This window comes from Chiloscyllium punctatum, chromosome 8 (genome assembly GCF_047496795.1).
Source record: "Chiloscyllium punctatum isolate Juve2018m chromosome 8, sChiPun1.3, whole genome shotgun sequence".
In the NCBI taxonomy this organism is placed as follows: Eukaryota; Metazoa; Chordata; class Chondrichthyes; order Orectolobiformes; family Hemiscylliidae; genus Chiloscyllium; species Chiloscyllium punctatum.
The window spans coordinates 43,300,571-43,327,038 of record NC_092746.1 but is presented as its reverse complement, the minus strand read 5'-3'; the positions used below and the strand labels follow the sequence as shown (position 1 = coordinate 43,327,038).

Genomic DNA, 26,468 nt, shown 5'->3' with positions numbered 1-26,468 from the left:
TGATGGAGGCTGGTACAATTGCAGCATTTAAAAGGCATCAGTATATGAATAGAAAGAGTTTAAAGGGATATGAGCCAAACTCTGGAAAATGGGACTAAATTAGGTTGGGATATCTGGTCTGCATGGACAAGTTGGACCGAAGGGTATGTTTCAGTGCTGTATGACTAATAGAACCCTTTGCAGCCATATGCGTAGCTTCTGGTGTGGGCATTTACACCACTCTGCAAGTCTGACTGACAATCCTAAATTATCTCAGCATAATTCTTCACATGCTTAGGAACATTGTGCAAATGTTTGCCCTTGCAGAATCAACAAGGTAATGCATGGCTTAAAAAGGGTGAATGCTGGGAAATTGTTTCCATCAGGTGGGGATACTAGGACTTATTGGCACAACCTTAGAATTAGAGGGGGTCAATTTAGAACGGAAATGAGGAGACATTTCTTCAGCTAGAGAGTGGTAGGCTTGTGGGCCAATATTGATAAATTCTTATTCTCGCAAGAAATTACTGGATAGGGGAAGAGTGCAGGTAAGTGACATTGAAATGCCCATCAGCCATGATTGGTGGAGTGGACTCGATGGGCCAAATGGCCTTACATCCACTCCTATTTCTTATGGCTTTAAGGTCTTTTATGTTATGATTAGAAACTGTTGAGTTTTAAGAGCATAAGCTTTCCATACCTTGCTTGTTGTAAGCAGCCGAAAGAACGTGTTACAGCAAACATCTTTTTAACCACCAACTCATGATCCCACATTCTCAATATATCAGTAAAAATTATCTATATCAAATACTGGAAGTTTATTGGATTAGACTCCATGATGTCTGAGCGGTCAGTTGAAGGTGTGATTGAGAAGGTTCTCTGCCATTAATTTTTATTTTAGACAAAGTTGCATTATTATTTTAAGTAACTTGTACTGTGAATAAAATATAACTGTGATTTAACAGCCCTGCATTACATTTCTCTTACTCATTGTGTGTTTTTACATTTGATTATGTAGACATCTTGATCAACCGGTACACTCCTGTTCCCATGGATGTCAGATAATTTTGTAGTATTTGATACAATGCTCCAGTTTTAGGATGTATAGTCTATGTTCTCAGTGTGACACATGCACTGAAATTAGTAGACCGTATTTCTAATTTGTATATTGGGCAGCATATCTTTTTGGCTTGATTTATTTTTAAAATTACACAGAAATACTCCACAAATGCTGATTCTCATCTATATATTTCATCCAAAGTTTTAATATTGAAATCATCTGGTGACAAATTATCACTGTGCTTAATGTATTACTATCCTGTTCGAGAGCATTAATCTTTCAAGAGAAATTCAAACACTTTATGATTAATTGATAGAATTATGCCAGATGTTTTCATGTTTGTGTTGTAACAATTCCAGATGTTAATCGCAAATTATGAATCCAGTGATAGAAATATAGAAACTAGGAGCAGGAGTAGGCTATTGGGCTCTTTAGGCTTTCTCCACCATACAATGATTATCCCTGATCCTCTGATTCAATGCAATGGGAGTACTGGTCAAGACAGGTTTATAGTCTGTCAAGACAAATTGCCAAGTCTAGTAAAGAATAGAATACATGGAAGAACCGCAGCAAAAGATATAACAAAAACTTGAACAAAACAACATAAGTAATAGCAAACAATTAGGATAACAATTCTAAACCATATACACTGGATATTCAACTATAACATTCAGGATATGTAAGAGTTCAGTACAAGTTAACAGGCACTTGGTGGTCAAACACACCACAAAATGTCAAGATGAATCATACTAGGATGTTAGTGACTTTGTAGGTCTCCAAATCTCAGGAAAACTCTCTCTTCACAAGACATTTGAATTCTTTACTTCTCACAGACTTAGTTGACTGTTCACATCTTGGTAGTTCACCCTTTTCTACCTAAACACATTTCTCCTGAGACTAATTACTGTCATAATTTCAGCTTTTATTAAAAAAAAAAGTTGGCTTCACTCAGCTGCCGCAAAATTTGTCTAAGCTCCAACCTTTCTAAGTTGCATCAAATAAATACGGATTATGAGCTGAATTCACCCCATTCTTAACTGCACTGAACTATTTGATGACTCCCAGGGCCTCTCTTCAGTCTTAATTGTTTATCCATAACATTGAGCCACCACTTTCTGAAACCTCTCTCTAATCCTAACTGCCTAGAACTTGCTAATAGCGGCACTTCTGTTTTTTTTCCATCACTGTTTCCATTCCAAACTACAACTAACTTCTCCCAGTAAGTAAAACGTCACCGATCAATTGAAAGTAGGGGACTTTCTTTAGGTCCACCCATCTCCCTGATGACTCAGCCTGCTCTGGCTTATTGTTAATTTGATTTTTACTTTAAGTTAGTTATTTTATGTAAAAAATGTTGAACATAACTGTCATTAACATAACATGAGAGCTTATAACCCGTTACACTTAACTCAGTACTGCTCTGTTTTGCAGTCTTTTCCCTCCTCCTATAAAAAGTTCCTTTGTCCTTTTTTTCACAAGAATCTTGAAGGTTTGTCCTCCCACCCCACCATCTCATTTTGATTTCTCCTCTCGAAGTTATGAATTTTACAAGAAGTTTTACTTTGGCTTTTTGGCTAAGCAGCCCTCCACCATTTCCTCATGATTGTGGATGCCTGGGCCCCTTGCTGATGGCAGATATTCAATGACTGAGATGGTGGTCTATCAGATTGCTAGCCCATTGGCAATCAGAGACCCAGGTTACTGTTGTGTGGCCATGAGTTCACATTCAACTATGACACCTACTCAGTTATAGGATACTTAGGGATAGACAACAAGATGGCCTAACTAGTGCTAACCCAAATCTCATGAGAAATGGGAAAAAAAGAACCCTGCCATCTCAAGCCTCCAAGCTAACTGCTGTTTGCTTTTTGACACCAGATTCTGTGAGACTTATGAAAGATTTCTTCCTCTAGTTGCAAGCTTGGCAAATCTTCCTGATCTTTTTCCCTCAGAAATCCAAACTAAGTTTTAGCATTGCATTGCATTGTTTTGAATTGTAACATTAAGCTTGTCTCATTTAAATGTAGCCTAACAATAAAATTTACTGTTGCCTCTTTCAATCTAGCGAGACGCAATTTATACCTAAGCAAAACTTCAACTACCTGCTTTCAGAGGTAACACTCTGAAAACTTGAACAGGATAGTATTCCATACCAAGCCCATCTATGTTGTAATGTGGCATACTTTGGAATGTCTTTGAATTAAAAAGTAATTTAACTGTTTACCATGAACACAGCTCTTTGATTCTATAACTCAAATAAATAAGTTGTATTCTTGATAAAATTTACAACCTCTTATCCTTATGTTTTGTCCCTATCAAGGAACTCCTCAAGGAACTCCCTTGTTGTCTAACTGCCCTGAACATCCTCTTTTTTTATTTAGGAACTGCATACACAATTTAAATCTCTTGAACAACTGACCTATCAGTTAGCTTGTGGTAGATCCAAAGGGTCTGCACATTGTTCAAGTGTTGCCATTATTAATTCTGATTTTATTCAGTAAACCCAGGCACACTTTGAGAAACTGCTAATTAAACTTTAATAAAACTCAATCAGATGTCTCAATTTATCTACAGTTAAGATTTTTAATTCTTAAGGTTGTGTATAATGTTCGGAAACACATGAATTAAGAACAAAGTATTCACAAAAAAATGTAAATAGTTACATTTACTCCAGATATACCTTCTACCCGGAAAACGTATTTTCTTTTCTTAGCTTTCATAACAAATGGGCCAAAGATCTGAATAGCTTGTTCTTATCAGCTCTAGGTTACAGATGGGTTCTGCTGGTTACCAATAAGATTGTTGGAAGCATATAACATAATTAAGTCTACACTGATAATTGATCAGGTAATACAGAAAGGAAAGTTTGGACTTGGAATGAAAGGCAATATTTAAATGCAAGAACATGCAAATACAGTCATTAGCTTTTAACTATAGATATTTAATATGCAGGCAAGTACGAACCGTGCTCTCAAAAATCTTGAAAACAAATTAGAGAGAGAAATTAGTATTTTTTGGTGCAGATGGTTGACGAATAAACATTGACGTAGAAGTGTGCCATGGGATATTTTCCAGTTCCCTGAGCATATGACATAAGATTGTATGACTGATAGTGCAGTACACTATCTCTGCAGTGTTAATGAGCTAACCTAGATTGTTTTCAACATCTTATCTCCTGACTTTGGACAATGCTACCATTTGAATTAAATTTATTTTTAATTTAATTTGATTCCGTGTCTTTTTCTTGTCTTGTAAATCAGTTTTAATTTGTGAAGAAATGGTGCAGCACAAGTTTAAAACAGCTTGGAGATGCTTGAAGAAACAACCTTATTGATTTTTATGCTACATGTAGTTCAACCAAACCTCAGCCTGAAAACAAGTTAATAAATTTACATAGTTTCAACATTATTATTGTGTGGGTTATTGTTATAAGCTAGATCTCAGCCTTATGAATGTTCGAATTTCATCTAAAGTATTCATTTCCTGTCCTATTTTGCTGCTTTCCTCAAAAAAAACTTATTTGAACAAAATAATTATTCAATTACTAATAGTTCACAAGTGTTTGCATTTGATTAACTTTTTGGTTTACAATAATTGAACACTATATCTAGAGAAATTCTTTGCAGTGCTTAATTTAATTCAAATTATATGCACCTTTTGTCTTCCTGTTGTGGTTGCTAGAACACAGCATGGTTAATCAGAATGGGTACTAAAGCATTTTAAAAGGAACTTGTGATAGAATGGCTGAAATAATTCAATATTTATGATTTAAATGTATAAAGGTACACTTATTATTTCCAGTTGCTGTTTTATACAGATACTGTCAAAAACATGTGCATGAATGTGTAAAGCATTCATCATAGGTAGTGATTACTGAATAAAAATTGTTCTTGATCATGCCTTGTTCATCCAAATAATTCAATTTTTGTTATTGAGATTAATGTTCCATTTCACCTAGTCACAAAAACTGGCTGAACTAATGTTTTTATTTGTGGCTGTTTAACTATTATGATTGCTTTTTGGAGTTATAATTTAACACCGAGGAAAGGACAGGAAGTAGGTAGTTTGTGTTTGCTGTTATCGATGTGTTTGAAATTGTCTTCGTTTTTGTATTCCAAGACTATTTGGAAGATATGGTGCAAGCTTGAATTATAGTACCTCCACGTTTCTAAAATGTTTTTTGTTATTTCTATTTGTTAGTTTTACAGGCATTTTAAAGTTGTGTAGTTAGACATGAAAGTAACTTCATGCATGGGCAATATGATATCCAGATATTTTGTATAGTGTCATGTTTGTTCTAAATGTGGAAGCTTATATACACTAAATGTTTCAAGAAAACCAATGCCATATTTATAATGACTAAAAAACTATCTTCTGCAGCCATTTTAAGGAAACCATGGGGATAATTTTCAATAGTGTTCAAAAAAGCCACTATCTTCAATAAGTACTTGGCAACACAAATATATCAAGTGTCCCTCCTATATCCGTACTTCCTCACTGTCTCTCTGGTGGCCAATCTCAACTATAACGCTACGCTTCACACACCTGACAACAAATAGATCCATCTCATCCCACCTTGCTTATGTGTTGTGCTGCTTGTCCACCATCCAGTATTGAGAAGTGTGGTGGTGGAAAAGCACAGCAGGTCAGGGAGCATCCGAGGAGCAGGAGAGTTGATGTTTGGGATGTTATGCCTGAATCGTTGACTTTCCTGTTCCTCAGATGCTGTCTGACCCCTGCTGTGCTTTCTCAACACCACATTGTTTGACTCTGATCTCCAGCCTCTGAAGTCCTCAGTTTCTCCCAACATCCAATTGATTGAGCAGAAATTTCCACAAATATTGGGAAAATCTAGCCATTCGTTTTAGACCCCATTAATGTAGGTTTTGCTTTCAGAATATTTGCCTGATATGATTATGTTTATGTTATCCCTTATAACTTAAGAGACTAGACATCCAAGTGTCTAGACTAGTTTTAGGCTATTTATTTACAGCAGACGAACATGCTTTTGGTCACATGTCATGCTTGGCATTCCAAATAAGATGGAATCTGAGATCTTTATACCTTTGGGTCACATGATATCATGAGCTTGGCTTCTGAATGTATATGACAATTTAACATACACTACAAACTTTGATCCTTCTCCATCCCTTTCCCTGTTTCAGGTTTAATCAAACTACTCTCAATCTTGTCATCCTATTTTACCCTGAACTGACCTCCTTGATTCCATATTCTCTCCATCATAAGACCGCCATCACCTGTCTGTGTCCTTGCCTCTCCTTATCTGTTGTTGAAACTCATTCATGCTTTTGTTACTTGTAGCTGTAGCTGTTCAAATTCTCTCCTGCTCAATTTCTCATTTTTCACTTTGAAAATTCATTAGAGTCATAGAGATGTACAGCATGGAAACGGACCCTTTTGGTCCAACCTGTCCATGCCGACCAGATATCCCTATCCAATCTAGTCCCACCTGCCAGCACCTGGCCCATATCCCTCTAAACCCTTCCTATTCATATACCCATTCCAAATGTCTCTTAAATGTTTGCAATTGTACCAGCCTCCACCCCATCCTCTGGCAGCTCATTTCATACACACCACCCTCTGCATGAAAAAGTTGCCCCGTAGGTCTCTTTTATATCCTTTTCCTCTCACCCTAAACCTATGCCCTCTAGTTCTGGATTCCCCGACCCCAGGGAAAAGATTTTGTCTATTTATCCTATCCATGTCCCTCATAATTTTGTAAACCTCTATAAGGTCACCCCTCAGCCTCTGCTCCAGGGAAAACAGCCTCAGCTTGTTCAGCCTCTCCCTATAGCTCAAATCCTCCAACCCTGGCAACATCCTTGTAAATCTTTTCTGAACCCTTTTTCAAGTTTCACAACATCTTTCTGATAGGAAGGAGACCAGAATTGCACGTAATATTCCAAGTGGCCTAACCAATGTCCTGCACAGCCGCTTACTTGAAATATTATTTCTGTTTGCAGAATTTTTTTTCCCAGAGCTGTGGAATATGTTTTAGTTTCAGATTATCCGCCTTCGCAGTATTTTGACTAAGTTGATCTTATTGAACCGTATGAGATCCTGAAGGGAATTGACAGGGTGGAATGACGTTTCTTCTAGAGGAACTTGAAGTCAGGAACACTGTTTAAAAATAAGGGATCACCCATTTAAGATGGAAATGGGATTTTCTTCCCTTGAGGATGGTGGTGCTTCACTGTCTGGGCAGAGAGTTCTAGAGGTAATCACGTGATATAAGGGAGTTGATTTTTGTCTTGGTAGGTCCAAATGTGGAGTTGAAGCCACAAACTAGCCATTATCTTATAAATGGTAGAGCAAGCTTGAGGCACTGAATGGCCTATTTGTGCTCCTAATTTGTATGTTTGTAGGCCATTATAAGATGGTCACTAATTAATTCATTTGGAGTTTCAAGCAACACTACTTCATCTATAAAGTGGTTAGAATGCAAACCCACTTCCACAGGAGTGGGTGAGGCAACTATCCTAAGTACATATGAGGTGGATAAGTGTGGGAAGAAGTAAGGAATAATAGAATATCTTGATGGAAATAGATGGTGATTGGTGGAAGGATGTTGAAGATTTAGATGATGCAGGATGGAATGCATATCAGACATTTTATAAGCCTGTACTGAATCAATAAAAGATTGTCACATACAATTGACTGTATCACTTACAACTACACTTTTAAAAAATCCCCAATGTCTAACTTTTAATGCTCTGTTTGCAAAATTTCTGCAGCTACTTATTAGCTGAACCACACACCTCCCCACCTCCACTTCTGCTGCAGTCTCCACTGGAGCCCTTACTGTCTCCCAGGCAATAAACTCTCCATAGTACAGCTCTCATCCTTGCTCTTAAGATTTGAAAGATACAGTGGATGCCTATTTTAGTCATGACCCCTGAGAGTGGTAATTCTGAGCATTTCAGATCCCAAAATTAAAGCCTGGCTTACTAGATCAAATATTTAATTAATTAACTAATTAATTATAACAATGTGATGGCTAGTGATTGAAACATTCACATGAGGCTTTAGATATTTGTTAACCAAATAAGTTTATTACACAAAAAAGTATCAAAGCTAGATAAAAATCACAGGTGGATAGATTTTAACATTAACATCAAAACAACGTTTCAATCTGTTTCCAAACACACTCCATTTCAGAGATTCATTCCTCGAGAAATATAACTCCTACTTCATAAATTAGATTTCCTCTGCTTTTCCATGGATATGGGAATAATTTTTCACAATTGTCAGGACCTAAGCTTTCTCAATTCAAATGTTAAAGAATTCTACACCAGCTTGTTCCAGTTTGAAAACTCACAACATGACCAAACGCATGCTAAGGCATCTGTTTCTCCTGAATCATACTCTGCACTCTTCCTCATAGAAAAAGAACTGTTCTCTTCAGAACTGGCACAGTTGCTCAGTGGTTAGGCACAGTGGCTCAGGGGTTAGCACAGCTGTCTCACAGCATCAGCGTCCCAGGTTCGATTCCAGCCTTGGGTGACTGTCAGTGTGAGTTTGCACATTCTCCCCATGTCTGCGTGGGTTTCTACAGGGTGCTCCGGTTTCCTCCCACAGTCCAAAGATGTGCAGGTCAGGTGAATTGGCCATACTAAATTGCCCAAAGCATTAGGTGGATTAGTCAGAGGGAAATGGGTCTGGGTGGGTTACTCTTTGACGGTTCAGTGTGGACTTGTTGGGCCAAAGGGCCTGTTTCCAACTGTAGAGAATCTAATCTAAACTAATAATGCCTCACTAAAAGATCCCTCCAATGTGTCCTCCCTCAACACAGCTATGATGTGATCCCTAATCAGCAATACAACTCCCAACTGAACCCTAGGCTTTTATGAAGTGAACTGAAAAGTCTGACTGCTCTGAGATCAAAGTGATGTAAGTGCCCAATATATTTACTCTACCTGACATAAACCCAATAATATAAACATCTTATTGAATAGCACCAGTACCCCGAGCTAGTGAGGATAGGAATAGATGGATACAGCAGATGAATGTGTGGCTTGTACAGGGGAGAAGGATTCACATTTTTCAATCCTTGGAATCTCTTCTGGGGTAGTAGTAACCTGTGTAAAAAGGATGGATTGCACCTGAATTGGAAGGGGGCTAATATATTGACGGGGAGATTCGCTAGAGCGAAGTGGGAAGATTTAAACTAGTGAGGTGGGATCCAGGGAGATAGAGAGGAAAGAGATCAGTTTAAGACTGGTACAGTTGCGAAAAGGATGAAGTCAAACATTCAGGACAGGTAGGAACAAAGCAGAGAATGAAGTAAGACTGATTAAATCTCATTTATTTCAATGCAATAGGTCTATCAGATAAGGCTGATGAACTCAGGGAATGGTTGGGAACGTGGGACTGGGATATCATAGCAATTATAGGGATGTGGCTCAGGGATGGCCAGGGCTGGCAGCTTAATGTTCCAGGGTATAGATGCTAGAGGTAGGATAGAAAGTGGGGCAAGAGAAGAGGGGGAGATGCATTTTTGATTAGGGACAGTGTTACAGCTGTACTTGGAGGAAATTCCAGGGAAGTTATTTGGGTGTAACTGAGAAACAAGAAAAGGAGGATCAACTTATTGGGATTGTACTATAGACACCTCAATAGTCAGCAGTAAATTGAGAAACAACTTTTTTGGGAGATTTCCGTTATCTGTTGAATAATAGGGTGGTAATTGTAGGGGATATTAGCTTGTCAAACATAGACTGGAACTGCCATAGTGTTAAAGGCTTGGATGGAGAAAAATTTGTGTACAAGAAACTTTTTTCTGATTTCCGTATGTGGATGTGCTACTAGAAAATGTGCAAAACTTGGTGTACTTTTGGGAAATAAGGAAGGCGGGTGACAGAGGTGTTAGTGGGGGAACCCTTTGGGGTCAGTGACCATAATCCTAATAGTTTTAAAATCATGATGGAAAATAATAGACTGGATCTAAAAGTTTAAGTTCTAAGTTGGAGGAAGGCTAATTTTGATGGTATTGGATGAGAAGTTTCAAAAATTGATTGGGGGCAGATGTTTGCAGAAAACATGAGATAACGAGAGTACAGAGACAGTATGTGCCCGTGAGGGTAAAGGGCAAGGCTAATAGGTATAGGAAATGCTGGATGCTAGAGAAGTTGATCTTTTTGTCAAGAAAAAGAAGGAAGTATATGTCAGGTATAGACAGCCGGGATCAAGTGAATCCCTGGAAGAATATAAAAGTAATTGGAAAGACCCTTAAGAGGGAAGTTAGGAGGACAAAAACAGGACATGAGATAGCTTTGGCAAATAGGATTAAGGAGAATCCAAAGGGATTCTACAAATACATTAAGGTCAAAAGAGTATACTGTATGTTTTGAAAGTTAAAAGCTAGCAGAACTACCTAACAGCATCAAGTGTACTGAATAAGATAAAATGTAACATGTGGTCCAGCAGCTAGAGTAGTTGGTTGCCTGAGGACAAGAAACAAATTTGAATTAGGCCAGTCAGTTTAAATTATATTGCTGAAAAAAAAACAAACTCCAATCAAGTTTGAATTTAGTATATTGACAAAATTTAAAAGCCAATGACACAATCTGATGCTTTTGGGGGGTATAAGACTAGGAAAAATTGAAAGTTGGGAGAGCACTGCCAAAAGACCAACAGATGTAGACTGCTGGTCAGAACTCTGAGAGGTACTTGTCTAGAGAAGGAGTTTTCACAGAGAAAAGCATCACCTTTGGCCTATGGGACATGTCTACAGAGGAAGATACAAAGAAGATTCAACAGCTGGCTGGTTTTGAAATTAAATTTTTGGTAAATTCTAATCTGGTGTTTTAATGGACTAGTATTGTAGAGAAAGGAGTTGTAAATAGTTCTTTAATTATTCTTTGTTATACTTTAAGAAATAAAGTTGTTAATTTTTACTTTAAATAGTGGCCTTTTGGATAGTTTTTCACCTGTCAAATTTTCACAAGATTACGGCACGGGATAAATCTTTTCTGTGTTGCTGGTTTAAATTAAGAAGGAAGGTTTACCCTGTGTCGTAACATGGGCCCCTGGCTGTGATATTTGTAACGTTGATAGCCACAGTTGCAGTGAAAGAAGACTGGAGGTTGACTGTGGTGGTGCCACCATTTTAAGAAAGGTAGTAAGGAAAAGCCATGGAACTATAGAACAGTGAAACTGACATCAGTGGTGGGCACATTGTTGAAGGGAATCCTGAGGGACAGGAGTTTTGTGTATATAGATAGTCAACATGGCTTTGTGCATGGGAGGTTGTGTCTCACTAACTCAATTGAGTTTTTTTGAAGAAGTAACGAAGAGGATTCATGAGGGAAAAGCAGTGGACATAATCTATGTGGACTTCAGTAAAGCGTTCGACAAGCTTCCTTGCTAGCAAGGTTAGATCATATGGAATACAGGGCAAACTAGCCATTTGGATTCCGAACTGGCTTGAAGATGGAGGGTGGTGATGGAGCATTAGATTAGATTAGATAGATTAGATTACTTAGTGTGGAACCAGGCCCAACAAGTCCACACCGACCCTCTGAAGAGCAACCCACCCAGACCCATTCCCCTACATTTACCCCTTCGCCTAATTTAGCATGGCCAATTCACCTAACCTGCACATTTTTTGGACTGTGGGAGAAAACCGGAGCACCTGGAGGAAACCCACACAGACACTGGGAGAATGTGCAAACTTCACACACACAATTACCTGAGGTGGGAATTGAACCCAGGTCTCTGGTGCTGTGAGGCAGCAGTGCTAACCACTGTGCCGATCTCTTAATTTGCTTCCTTTGTGTATTTTAACCTCATCACCATAATATGTATAAGGAGCCTCTTGATTTTGTCACTAAGAATTGGACAACGTTTAAAGATTTGTCCTTTCTTTCCTTCTATTTCATATTTATATGCACCTCTTTGGCGACATCATCTGAAGGCACATATGCTGACAACATCCAACATTATCTGACTACCCCACTCTTCTGACTCGTCCACTTTTGTGAAATTATTACGTTGTTAACACTATGTTGGAGCAGAAATTCTTTCCAGTTAAACATTAGAATAATGAACCAGTTTTCTCAGTCACAGAGACAGATGGTTTGTTCCAACTCATCCTTGCTGACCAGACATCCCAATCTGACCTAGTCCCATTTGCCAGCATTTGGTCCATATCTCTAAACACCTCCTATTCATGTACCCATCCAGATGCCTTTTTAAATGTTGTACCTGCCGCCATAATTTCCTTTGGAAGCTCGTTCCTTGCATGTGCGACCCTCTGTGTAAGAAAAAGTTACCCCTCGGGCACTTTTTAAAAATCTTATCCCTCTCACTATAAGCCTATGACCTCTAGTCTTGAACTCCCACACCCTAGGACAAAGACTTTAGCTATTCACCCTACTCATGCCCCTCTTGATTTTATAAACCTCTATAAGGTCACCTCTCAGCCTCTGATGATCCTGGGAAAAAGATTCAGCCTCTTCCCTATAACTCAACCCTCCGGTCTTGGCAACGTCCTTGTAAGTCTTTTCTGCACCCTCTCAAATTTAACAGCAACTTTGCTAAAGAAGGGTGACCAAAATTGTATGCAGTAAAGGTGGCCTCACCAACAACCTGCACAGCCCTAACATGATGTCCCAACTCCTATACTCAATGTTCTAACCAATGAAAGCATGCCTGCCAAACACCACTTTCGCCACCCTGTCTTTCTGCACCTTCACTTTATGCACCTGCACCGCTAGGTCTCTATTTGGCAACAGATTTCACACCAAATTCAGAATTTATCAAACATTGCAGCGAGTTTCACTGATGTCCACTTGGTTGTGAATGCAGTATATGTTTTGTTTTCCATTGACATTTCCAGATATGAACACAGCATTATCAGGAAAGAGAATGTGTGTGTGTGTATATTTTTTTACTGCAGCATCGGGTTCTGAGCCCCAGCGGTTTGGCAGTTGGAGATTTTCTCTTATTCCGTGCAAATGATGTGTGTGATAGTATGTAATATCAACTAAAGATTTGTGTAGGGTTAAGTGGCTACTTAGTTAAGGATAATTATGAAAGAGATTTACATTTGCATCTTGGTTTATGGTGGTTTCGCAATTGTTAAAGGTTTCTTCATCGTTGAAGAACTGACTTGGAAAGGAAGATAAAAAGTTTTAAAATTTCCTGACTTTCACAATTAAAATTAATGGTTGGGATTTTTGAGTAGCAGATGTCAAAATGTGGCACTGATTCTGAGTGAAGGACCGGGCAGGCATTTAGGAAGCAGCTGCTACCCTTGCTGAACATTTAAAAATGGCGGACTGGCCTCCAGACTGTCAATTGTTCTAGCAGCTTTTGATCGCTCAGCACCCTTAACAGTGCCACAAAAGGCCATTGCTGTACCTGCAAATGCAAATGATGGTACATTGTTTCACCGAATAATCAGTCAAGAGGGGTCTGAGGAAGTGGTGTGGGAGTGTCATGTTTGCAGAGAGCAAACAATGCCAACACTACTGGAGTCAGTTGGGGGAAGGTAGGTAGAATGCTCTTGTTCACCCCTTCCCCACGAACTGACTGGGTCTCTGCCAGACAGTTCCCCATGCTGCAGAGGGGCCTCCTGGTACTGGTATAGTGCCTGGGGGTTGGAAAGAGACTCTGGACACCCAAAGTATCAACCTCCTTTCTCACAGCTGACAAATTGGAAGGCAAGAGTGTAGTGCTGGAAAAGCACAGCAGGTGAGGCAGCATCTGAGGAGCAGAAAAATCTGTGTTTTGGGCAGAAGCCCTTCATCATCAGGAATGATGCTGGGAGCCTTGGGGGTGGAGAGATAAATGGGAGGGGATGGCTGGGGGAAGGTAGCTGAGAGTGTAGTAAGTGGATGGAGGTGTGGGTGAAGGTAATAAGTCAGTGGGGAGAGTAGTGCAGATAGGTGGGAAGGAAGTTGGGACAGGTCATGAGCACAATCCTAAATTGGAAAGTTGGAACTGGGATAAGGTGGGGGAGGGGAACTGAGGAAACTAGTGAAATCCACATTGATGCCATGGGGTTGGAGGGTGCCAAGGCAGAAGATGAGCCATTCTTCCTCCAGGTGTCAGGCGGTAAAGTGTGGCGATGGAGGAAGCCCAGTACCTGCACGTCCTCAGAGTGGGAGGATGTGTTGAAGTGTTCGGCCACGGGTGGTGAGGTTGGTTGGTGCAGGTGTCCCGGAGATGTTCTCTGAAGCGCTCTGTGAGTAGGTTTCCTGCCTCCCCAATGTAGAGGAGACTGCATTGGGAGCAACGGATACAGTAAGTGACGTGTGGAAGTGCAGGGAAACTTTGGATGTGGAAGGCACCTTGGGGGCCTTGAATGGAGGTGAGGGGGGAGGAATGGCACAGGTTTTGCAATTCCTGCCATGACAGGGGAAGGTGCCAGGAGAAGAGGGTGGGTTGTTGAGGGGGCATGGACCTGATGAAGTAGTCGTGGATAGAATGATCTTTACAGAAAGTGGATAGGGGTGGGGAGGGAAACATAACTCTCGTGTTGGACTCAGTTTGTAAGTGGTGGAAATAGTGGAGGATGATGCAATCTATTCCGTTTGTAGGTGGTGGTAATTGGAAGTCATGCTGCCTGTCCCCTTCCATAGAATTTTCCTAGTTTTCCAGACTCTTACTTTAAAGAGTGTGGAAAATACTGACCGCCTTTATTTGTGGAGAACGTGACGTACATAAAATGGTACACCAAGTAGGTAATTTCAGATTTATTTGACTATATGAACAGCAGTATGCCCATAAGCGTATCACATGGCTGACCTGTGATACAAATGTATAAACCTGTCTTTTTCTCATACCTTTTAAATACCTTTTGAGCAAAAATCTATCAAACTCACATTTTAAAATTATAATTGATATGGCATCAATTACTTTTGTAGAAGCTAGGTTTAACATTTTTCCAATCCGTTTTAAAAGTTTTTTCTAATTTTATTCCTGAGCATTCTGTTTCTCATTATTAGAGTAGGCCCAGATGTCCCTGCTAGTGGAAATACAGCCATAGTTAGTGTAATAACAGGAAGTTGTATTTCTTCTCTTCTCCATTCCATTCCAATTAACAGTAATTAACAACCAATAATTCTACCTAAAATGAACTCTTCAGTGTAAATAATGGTACAGGAGAGGAGCGTGAGAATACGTTTTTCTTGCTCTATTTATTTGCCGGTGTACTTTGCCACTGAGACCATTTCAGTATTTGTTCTCAAATCATTCCTATGTTGAATTGGCATTTACAAGCCAGACCTAACCCAATTATTTAAAAAAAACTAACTTCTACTTATTGATATATTTCATTACAGGAGAAACGGCAAGTGAAAGGCAACATGTGCCAGTTGAAGATGTGACAGGCAAATGCAGCCAATCAACCAAGGAGGTACAGTATATTCAATTTGCTTCACATTGTATTTACAGTTCATAAGAGGACACAATTGTTCTGTATAAATCAGGCTTATGAACAATACCATTGGTCAATTATTTGCATGAGAAAGTTATTTAACGTAAGTATCATCTATCTGTCATGGAAAATAAAATTGGTGCGTGCATCATGTGCATTTGATATTATTTATGACATTAGGGAATCTAATCTAATCCTTTTAGTATTATTTGTGACAAATCATTTAATACTAAATATACTACACCTTTCAGTGTTTTATCTTGGATGTTTTCAGAACTCATAATTATTAATACCTCCGTCTTCTCCCCACTCTTTCACCTTTTTTTATGCTTTTAGAAGAAATCTTGGTAATCCTCTTGGTATGAATTCATTTTTTATTATTAATTATTTTCATATTTCTTTCTTAACCACATTTTTCCATTTCACCCCCATAATTATTACACCAAGAATCATGTTTTTTTACAGGATCATCTTGAACTTGGACACATAGTTATAGCCACACAAAGAAGCTTGTAAATTCAAACAAACCGAAGTGAAATGTGCACATGTAGAGATATTTGAATTGAAGATTTCAAATCACATTTTGTTATCACTCCTAATTTAATTGTTAATTGTTTGAATTTGCATATGTCAAGCAAGCTCTTCAGTATGGGAGATGGTAATGTAGTGCTTATAGCCCTCTTAATAATCCTGAGGACTCTGGCTAGTTTTCCAGGGACACAAGTTCAAATCTCACTAACATAGCTGGAATTAAATTTAAATTATTTTTTTAAATTTGGAAAGGATAACTTGTCCCTCAGTGTTAATGCCATGAAAATATCCCCAATTGTTGTAAAGGCCCTTCTTTACCTGATGCCATTTAAGGAAAGAAATCTATCATCCTTGACTGGTCTGGCCAACATGTGGCCTCATAACCACAGCAGTGTGACTGATTCTTGATAACCCCTGAAGTGGCCAATTTGTGAAGTGGCCAGGTTAATTAAATATAAACTTTATTAAAAGAGGTTTCCAAAGTGGAAATGCAGAAGTTAGATTCCTCCCTTTTGAGTTCTTAATTATATAATTTCTGACTGCACTAGATTATGTATGTTGTCCTTTACCATATAAAGGAATGTCCTTTTTTTGGTTAGAAGTAATCTTGAGTTTATTTGCCTCAGATACAACAGTATACAATTTTTAGCATATTTAGTCATTTGTTAAGACTTGCTAATTGACACTGTCTCAATTTTATGAAGAAACATGTAGGGCTATTTAATTGCATTCACATTCCAGTAGCCATGTATCATTAAACCTTGAATTTACTATTGGTGGCATAAACAGCCACCATTTAATGGAAGCGTTTCTTATTTCTAGCATTTGTTATGAGTGCTACATGTGACTATACTAGCAATATAAATCCAAGTACAATGTGCATAGAATATAATTGAGAATCAAAATACTGTGCAGGAGTATGGGATGAAAGCAGGAGATTGGCTGAGCAATAATTCTCATTTAATAAGACAGTACAAAATGGTCTCCTTCTGTGCCATAACACTTCTGTAATTCTGAACTCTAGATTTGATAATCCAATGATAATACATCATACTACTATTCTCTGAAAAGGTATGTGCAGACTCCTTGTGGTCGCAGCTCCACGAAAGTACTCAGTGAGCATCAGTGTTGAATGCAAGTGCGAAGGATTGATGCTGTCTTGCAAACAAGCTGTTTTCTTGAGCTCTGTTTTCATGCAAATTTGATAATTCCCTCATTAAGCAGCTGAAGTGTCTCAACAACACTCCAGCCATCGTCCTTAAAATAAGCAAAAGAAAATTGGTTGATCAGTAGTGCGTCATTTGGGTATTGCTGAAAAAGGGGACATGCTGTCAAAGCTTTTTGTCTTGTATTCATCAGAACCATACAGAAATTTCAGAGCAACAATGTATACTGTAGGAATGAAAAGAAAGTGCTGACTCATTTCCAGGTGGACTTTTATTAAGTTATTGCAATGGAGAATAAACCAAGGAAAAGTTCCCATCAGAGTTTTGTTTCATGTAAAAGGGACCATGTCCAGACAAATGTGTTCCTCTTGCAGAGGACTGGGTTGTGACTATATGTGCAGCTTCTGGCAAATGTGAGTGAACATTTGCAGACATGACTGCCCATTAAAAATTGCTCGTTAATATAATTTCCGGCACACTCTGGATTGTTTACTAAGTGTTGTCTGGGTGCAATATCACAACTACTGTTGTTTTCTATTATTTTGATGTAAGTAAGAAAGACTGAATCGAGATTATCAGTCAAACTTGTGTGATATAATTTCTAGTACTAATCTGAGCATATGTGCCTATTTACATTCGAGCAAAAGCTTGAGATAACTGTTCCTAATGAATTCTCTATGGCAGTGCCTCAACTAACAAGAGTCCACTTGCTAACCAATTGGTACCCTTTTACTCAGCCCTAAGTATTGTTGTTCTCTTTTGAAAGTTTTCATTTTTCCATCTGTTCACATGAGTGGAAGACAAAATTTTGACAGTATGATTGTTTGTTCATTGGTTACTGGTGCCTGACGTTCCAGTCCTGAAATTCCCTGTGCATTGCTAATTATGTAAATGAGTCTGTTTCAAGTTATTTGATTATATTCACTGATTTATTCAATAACACATGAAACTCCAGTGATGCTAAACAGGGACTGTTTTATTGGCTTCATTGACCTTGATAATTATGGAGAAGGTGTTTGAAAATATGGTTTCAAGGAAGGCGTAAGTTGACCGACTGGTGGATATGTTGAAATCCCAGTGAGGTGGTGAACTTAGCAATTTTATTACAGGAGCTCATTACCTGTATTTAACTTATTTTTCTGGGCTGCAGTTGGACAAGTGGTCAGTAGGATGCAAAAGATCACAACCCACGAGGCTTGAAAACCAGTGTTGTCAGATTAAGATTGTTGGTTGATCCCAGCAGGTGACTTGCTCAAGAAGCACGTTCTAGGTCATACATAGTGAAATTGAAACAAAAAGCTGACACCACAACTGCAAAGAATGTACTTGCATATGTACCATTGTAGTCTCTGGAGCATCTGCCCACATTGAAGATGGCACTCATCTCAAAAAGATAGTGATTTAACTCTCAAAACTGTTCGCCCTACTTCTTAACCACTTCCTTGATAGTTTGCCTGCTGTCTGCTCCCTTCTGTCCATGAGTTATTTTCTTGTGCTCTCATTTTGTCACTCTCTCACTTTCATTCTCACATTCTATGTCTTTCTTTCTCTTTCGTTCTTTCGTTCTTTCGTTCTTTCGTTCGTTCTTTCGTTCTTTCGTTCTTTCGTTCTTTCTTTCGTTCTTTCGTTCTTTCGTTCTTTCGTCATTCCAAGATGTGACAAGTGAAGTTCTGGAGGAGCCAACCTTGGGGTCTCAAAATTTTACAATTTACATCAATGTCATAGATTTGGGGAGCTTAAGATAAAAGCTAAATTTGCAAGTGAAATCAAGGTGTGTAGGTAAGTACATTGTGAATATGACATGAGGTTGCAGATGGATATAGATATGAATAAGTGGGCAAACCTCTGGCAGATGAAGTATCTAATGGCATAATGAGATAGAGTATTTTTGTGCTCTGTGTTATAGAGTCATAGAGATGTACAGCATGGAAACAGACCCTTCGGTCCAACCTGTCCACAACGACCAGATATCCCAACCCAAACTAGTCCCACCTGCCAGCACCCGGCCCAATGATTATAAAGGTGTCATCTACATATCTGACCCAGAGTTTGGGTTGAATTGAATGTCACCATAGGACAGAACAGGACCACACAGCATTTATTAAAAAAAAACAGCACTAAAAGAAAAAATGGCCAAACTAACACACAACAGAGAGGACACCACAACACATACCTGGGTTAGAAACCTCTCCCACAGACAGCTCACAGACATGGAAGGAACAATGCTGGCCAAGGGACTCCACTATTACCACAGGGATGCCAAGACAGCAGACTTCCTAGCAGCACTAGAATGCACACTCAAATAATGGACTGACAGAAGAGACTCAACAAACAGTGAGACAAAGTATTGTATCCCTGCTAACAAGGAAAAGACAAACATACAACCTCAATACCAAGGAGAGGGAAGCACTAAAAACACTAAGAAATGATAAGAACATAATCGTATTACCAGCAGACAAAGGCAGAATGACAGTCATCCTGGACAAAGCAGAGTACATCTAGAAAGTGCAACAACTACTTGCAGATACCAACACCTACCAAAAGAGAGAGTTTGACCCCCACCCCACAGCCCACCAATAGGATAAACAACACACTGAGGAACCTGCAAAAAAATGGACAGATAACCAGGTTTGACCGACAGAGAATGAAACCTGAAAGCAACACCACCCCCAGATTCTATGGACTACCTAAAGTGCACAAACCAGACATCCCACTCAGACCCATCGTATCGCTACCAGGGACACCACCACACAAACTGGCTAAAGAACTACAACAGAAACTGAAACACCTGATCATTGGATCCAGACACACCTCTATACAGTCAATACATTAATTCTTGGACATCATCCGAAATATACAAAGGAAGAAACTATGGTCTCATTCGATGTAACGGCACTGTTCACCTCTATTGACAAAACCCTAGCCAAAGAAACAATAGCCGACCTGCTGGACGTACAGGACAGACAAGACTGGGAACCTATCAACAAAGACTGCATACTCAAACTACTGGACCTGTGCCTCACAACACACTTCATATTCAACAACCAAATATATGAACAAATCAATGGCACACCCATGGGCTCACCCATCTCTGGACTCAGCAGAAGCGGTAATGGAAAGATTAGAACAAACAGTCTTACCGCAAATTCAACCCAAACTCTGGGTCAGGTATGTAGATGACACTTTTGTCATCATTAAAAATACAGAAATAGAGAACACACACACCGGATCATCAACGCCACACTCACAGGAATCAGATTCACTAGAGAGGAAGAAAAGGACAACCAACTCCCATTCCTAGGTGTGATGGTACAGAGAACACCGAACAGAGAATTCACCACAAAGGTATACAGGAAAGCCAGATACACAGACAAAGTCCTGAACTATGAAAGCAATCACCCCAACACACACAAAAGAAGTTGCATCAAGACACACTTCAAAAGGGCCACAACACACTGCAGCACACCAGAACTGCAAAAAGAGGAAGAAGAACACCTCTACAATGTATTCGCCAAAAACGGATACTCCCGCAATTTCATCAACAGATGTCTAAGGGAAAGACAACGGAATGAGGACATGCCACAACCTATCGGACTAGCCACGTTACCATACATCAAGAACATTTCTGAACTAACAGCCAGACTACTACGACCACTAGGACTCATAACAGCACACAAACCAATAGCCACTCTCCGACAACTCACCAGGACAAAGGACCCGATACCCAGCATGAGCAAAACCAACGTAGTGTACAAATTCCCATGCAAGAACTGCACCAAACACTACATAGGACAAACAGGAAGACAGCTAACGATCCGTATCCATGAACACCAACTAGCCGTGAAACGACACGACCAGCTATCCTTAGTAACCACACATGCAGATGACAAGCAACATGAGTTCAACTGGGACAACCCTACTATTATAGGACAAGCCAAACAGAGAACAGCCAGGGAATTCCTAGAGGCATGGCACTCATCCATAGATTCTATCAACAAACACATCGACCTGGACCCAATATAAAGGCCACTGCAGTAGACAGCTGGAACTGACAACTGGAAGCGACCGAGACAAATCTTCTCACAAATTTTGAACTGTTAGACTGTACTTTTCAGGATTATCCCTATTCGCTTTCTTGAAGGGAATAACGTTTCCAACCCTCCAATCATTTGTCACTACTCCAATGGACAGTGAGGGTGCAAATATCATCGCCAAAGGTGCAGCAATCTCTTCCCTCGCTTCCTGTAGTAAACTAGGGTATACCCTGTCTGACCCAGGGGATTTATCAATCCTTATGGTTTTCAAAATTTTCAGCACATCCTCCTCCTTAACATCAACCTGTTCAAGCATATCAGTCTGTTTCGAGCTGTCATTAGAAATGTCAAGGTCCTTCTCAGTACCTTCTCAGCAAGGTATTCATTTAAGGTCTTTCCAATCTTTCAATCTTTCCAAAAAGTTCACATCCTTCCGATAGAGTAACAGCCAGAATTGTACATGATACTTCAGTTGAGGCCTAACTGTCCTTATAGAAGTTCAGCATAACCTCCTTGTTCTTGCTCTATGTTCCAATTATTAAAGCTTAGGATACTGCATGTTTTATTAACTGCTCTCTTTCCTTATCATATTCAGTGACCTTTGCCTTTCTGCACCAAGGTCCTTCTGCTCCTGCAGTGTTATACTCTTACTTGCATTATCAGTTCTTATTCTTCTGACTGAAATACCTCACATCTCTCTGCATTGAACTTCATCTATTACTCATCTGCCCACCTTTCCAATTTGTCATTGTTCTTTCTGGAGTTATATACTGTCCTCACAGCTTACAATGCTTTGAAGTTTTGGATTATTCACAAACTTTGAAATTGTTACCTGCACACCATCCGGAAAAACAAGGGTCCCAATACTGACTTCTGGGGACTTCCACAACAAACCTCTTCCTAGCCTGAAAAAATGTCTGTTGACCAGTGTTCTTTGCTTCTTATTACTTAGTTTTGTATTCACTTTGCTATTGTCCATTTTGTTATATGAACTATAACTTTTCTCTCCTAACTATTGTTTTAGCATCAGATCTCTGTAAAAAGTTCATCAACAGTGTTATTCTCATAACTTTGTTACCTCTTGAAAAGCTTGCAGCAGGTTAGTCAAACATGATTTCCCCCTTTAGACGGCATATTTCATGAAACACTTGTCCAATCTGTCCTTCTATTGAATGAGATGCCCAAAGGAGAGTTACCTCAAAAAAACTATTACGCTGTTAAGTTGATTGAAAGAATTATGGCTTAATTTCGGCAATACATTGAGTTTCACTGTCTTGTCAGTTTGGGTCCATAGATAGGAATGTTTGAGAACTGTTTATGAACTTTATTACAAATATGTAATTATTTTTCTTTCTCTTAGGGACAGTCAACAAATTTATATCCAGTACGAACAGATGGAACATGGACTGATCAGCAGATAAAACAAACGATAGAAAGGTTTCCTGTAACTGCAGAGCTTCTCAGTGATGTACCATTTACTTTAGCCCCTCATATTCTGACATTACAGGCCAGTTTTCATGATTTCCCAGACACCTTGCATCTACCAAAGAATATGAACGAAACTGTAGCAAACTTCTGGTATGATTTTACTCTTGAAAACTCTGTACTTTCTGATTCCTAAACGTTACATGCTCACTGCATAAAATTACCAGCCATTCTAAGCATTGCAAACTCATGTCAATTGATTTAATTAATAGCTTCCTACAACAATTGAGTTGCTAATATTGTACTAATAATGGTGAATCTCAGCCAGAAGGTTGTTTTTTTTGAATCACTCTTGCCTCCGTGGGCAGCACGGTGGTTAGCACTGTTGCCTCACAGCGCCAGAAACCCGGGTTCAATTCCCGCCTCAGGTAATTGACTGTGTGGAGTTTGCACATTCTCCCCGTGTCTGCGTGGGTTTCCTCCGGGTGCTCTGGTTTCCTCCCACAGTCCAAAAACGTGCAGGTTAGGTGAATTGGCCACGCTAAATTGCCTGTAGTGTTAGGTGTAGGGGAATGGGTCTGGGTGGGTGCGCTTCGGCGGGTCGGTGTAGACTTGTTGGGCTGAAGGGCCTGTTTCCACACTGTAAGTAATCTAATCAATTAAGAGCATCATTCTTCTTGAAGAGATGATAGAGTCCCAATGACTTTTATAGTTAGCAAGCTTGGGAAAGATAGAAGGAGGACACCTTTTTAAATAAATAAATTTCTAAATAAAGATGTACAATAGAAAGTGGGAAGCTACCCTGGCAGTTATACTGATATCATACCTACCACGTCAGGATCAAGTTTTCCAGTGCTGACCCTTGCCATTGCATACCTGTCCATTTCGTCAGAGATTTTGATGTCCACCAAGAAACGTGATGTTAGAAAGAGGTCTGATTCTAAAACATTTTCAAAATAAACTTGTAATCTGTAGATGTTCATATCAGTGTCTGGCCTAAATCATTCTCACTTTGTCTTCTGGAGTGTTATGTGATAGTATTGTGAGACAGAAAGGGATTAAACATTAATAACTATTCATATCTCTGGCACATGTCATTAAATACCCAGATTGTGCTATGAGAATTCTTATTCATGACTTCAGCAACAATTCATGTGATTATTGAGTCTTTCATATTGATAGTTGGTAGGATTTAGCGGGTAAATAATAAACCTAAATAATTCCATTCTGGGATGTGGAAATATTATACAAAATGCAGGTCTATCTGAATAGACCATTATAACAATGATAATTTTTGTTTTTTGAATGTTCACTTTTTTTTTTTGAGCATTGAAAGCTACTATCAAACAATGGAATTTGCTTCATAACAATATTACTTGGCAATGGATCTAAATGTCTCAATTGAGACTTTGGTGTCATAATAAAGTACCCTATTTACTGCATGGATTGCTTTTACCTTTTTAAGTGTCATGTTAATTGTTTTATATGGCTCTCTAATGTGAGAGAATCTCTAATAGTTTCCACATGAAAAATTGCAGTTATTATTATAGTCATGAAATAAATTTAAGAATGAGAAATACTTCCTCAGATTCTGTATTGGAAAGACCGTGATGTGAAATTGTCTTAGTTGTACTGTGCCCTACTGTTACTCACAAATGCTGTTTTTATTGGCTGGTATTTTGTGGTAAGAATAGTGGTGAGACTACCAGCAGTACTTGGCCTATTACCCACGCTGTATATAATAGTATCTACTGTACTGTGTACTGTAAATGTGCCAAAAATGTTAGGACTTGGCCATTGATATGTAAGCAATAATCTCTGGCATTGAAAGTTAACTTCTGCAAGTTTATACGTCTGTACCTTCTGATTTTTATTCTTAATTTAGCTTGCAAAATAATAAAGTTGTGGTTTTAATTACTTTTTCTCTTCCTCTCTTCCTTCCTTTCTTTCTTTCTTTCTTTCTTTCCTTCTTTCCTTCTTTCTTTCTTTCTTTCTTTCTTTCTTTCTTTCTTTCTTTCTTTCTTTCTTTCTTTCTTTCTTTCTTTCTTTCTTTCTTTCTTTCTTTCTTTCTTTCTTTCTTTCTTTCTTTCTTTCTCTTTCTCTCTCTCTCTCTTTTTTTTTCTCTCTCTCTCCCTCTCTCTCTCTCTCTCTCTCTCTCTCTCTCTCTCTCTCTCTCTCTCTCTCTCCCTCTCTCTCTCACATACACACACACCTTTTTTTCCCTGTTCTCTTTATTTTGCTTTCTGTGCATGATTTTGCATTTGAATGAAATATTCAAATTTAAACTTCCTGGTTTAAATTCGAAGTGCTAAATCTTGCTTCCCAGAAACAGTTATGTTGGGATCAGGTGAGATGTTAAAAGGTGATTTGTCATACCTGTGATGAGTGCAATTGCACCATTATTATAAATGTGTTGATTCAATTATGGAAATGGTCATTCTTTTCTCTTTTTTTTGTACTACTATCCATAATAAAAGAGACATTCACCAGGCTTCTTTAATGAACTCAAAACAAAGTTTATTTTTAAGGCTAATAACTGTAATCCAGAAATAAAACTATATCCCCTTTTGAGCAAAGGTGGAGAGTGATGACTTCTCAAGGCCACCAAATTTTATGTTGAAGAATTAGAATTGCAGACAGCCACAAACTGATGGCACTTCAGTTCTGAATATAGTCTACCTGGATTTGAGTTTTTTGGGAATTGGTCACAGAATTTCCAAATACCAGTAGTTCTGACCTTGTAAAACATAACAGGTGTTCTATCAGCTTCCATGGAACTTCTTCTGAGAAAAGGCTTGCCAGTCAGGGTGTTTTCTTGATCAACTCTAGAGATATGTCAAACAGAATTTTATGTCCCCAAAGGCTTAAAAGGCAACTTTTTGAATAGAGGCTCCCTTGTCTTTTCACAAGCATGTTTTCTGGTCATTTAGGCAATAAAGCCCTTCGAGATTCATAGAGGTCTTAAAGCATGAAAATGGGCCCTTGAGCACAACTTTCCCATGTCAGGTTTTCACAAGTTAAACTTGAGAGTTTAAATTAAAGATAATCTATCTCCTTGAAAACTTGGCTTGGCTGTTGTCTACAAAGTCACTTGGTTTTTCTGTAAACAGTAGGTGGCTTACGCACACATTAAACTTTTGACCTCACCCATGAACCCTGTTTAACCCACAAAACATTCAAATATTCCAAATCTTCAAATTCCTCACAATCTTTAAATCTGCATACTGTCAACACTGTTTAAACAAAAATCTCATGCAGCTCCCAATCTATGGTAAGTTTGCTAATTGTCCCTAGCACACAAGGAGCAAGAATTTCAAAAGCTGAGGCTCCTTCAGTGTTACCTCCTAGATTCCACTACCTGTTTTGCTTATAGTCACACACTCTTGCCCTTGACCATTGACTGACTGAATTTGAGGTAGTTAAACTAAGGCATGTGACTGCCTCTGAAAAACAGCATCCAGGTTCTCTCTCTTGTGTTAGTGTTTGAAGCTTAGACTCCAGTTCATCAACTAAGTCAGAGTTCCTCAAGCAAGCAACCAACACTTGTTACAGAAGAGGTCATGAAGAACCACAGTTGGGTCCACCAGCTCCCACACCATGCAGGTACAACGCTTTGCCTCGCTCTGCATCTGTATTGTATTTACTTAGTTCCTACTTGATTTTTAAATATTTCCTACTGGTCTTTTAGTTTGTAACCTGTAAATATTTCCCCTACTTACCTTCAATCTGAAAGTAACCTATACGAGATAGTCAGTCAGATTAGTAGCTATTACTAACCAAGTTATGGATTTCCTGTGTTATCACACTCTTTTGTGCTGAGCCCCCAATGCTGTGCTTCAGTTGATCCAATTCTATTCCCATACTGTCTC

The 26,468-nt window shown here is 38.9% G+C and overlaps 1 protein-coding gene across 5 annotated transcripts in view; it reads left to right on the top strand.

Moving 5' to 3' along the window:
• umad1 (UBAP1-MVB12-associated (UMA) domain containing 1) overlaps window positions 1-24,516 on the top strand; it is a 70,850-nt gene extending 46,334 nt beyond the window's left edge. For all 5 annotated transcript variants that reach the window (XM_072575425.1, XM_072575424.1, XM_072575421.1 and 2 more), the window contains 2 exons: window positions 15,349-15,422; window positions 22,535-24,516. In XM_072575425.1, the coding sequence (XP_072431526.1) occupies window positions 15,349-15,422; window positions 22,535-22,795 (335 nt within the window). In that variant the 3' untranslated portion in view covers window positions 22,796-24,516. The remainder of the gene's footprint in view (window positions 1-15,348; window positions 15,423-22,534) is intronic.
• The last annotated feature ends 1,952 nt before the right edge of the window (window positions 24,517-26,468 follow it).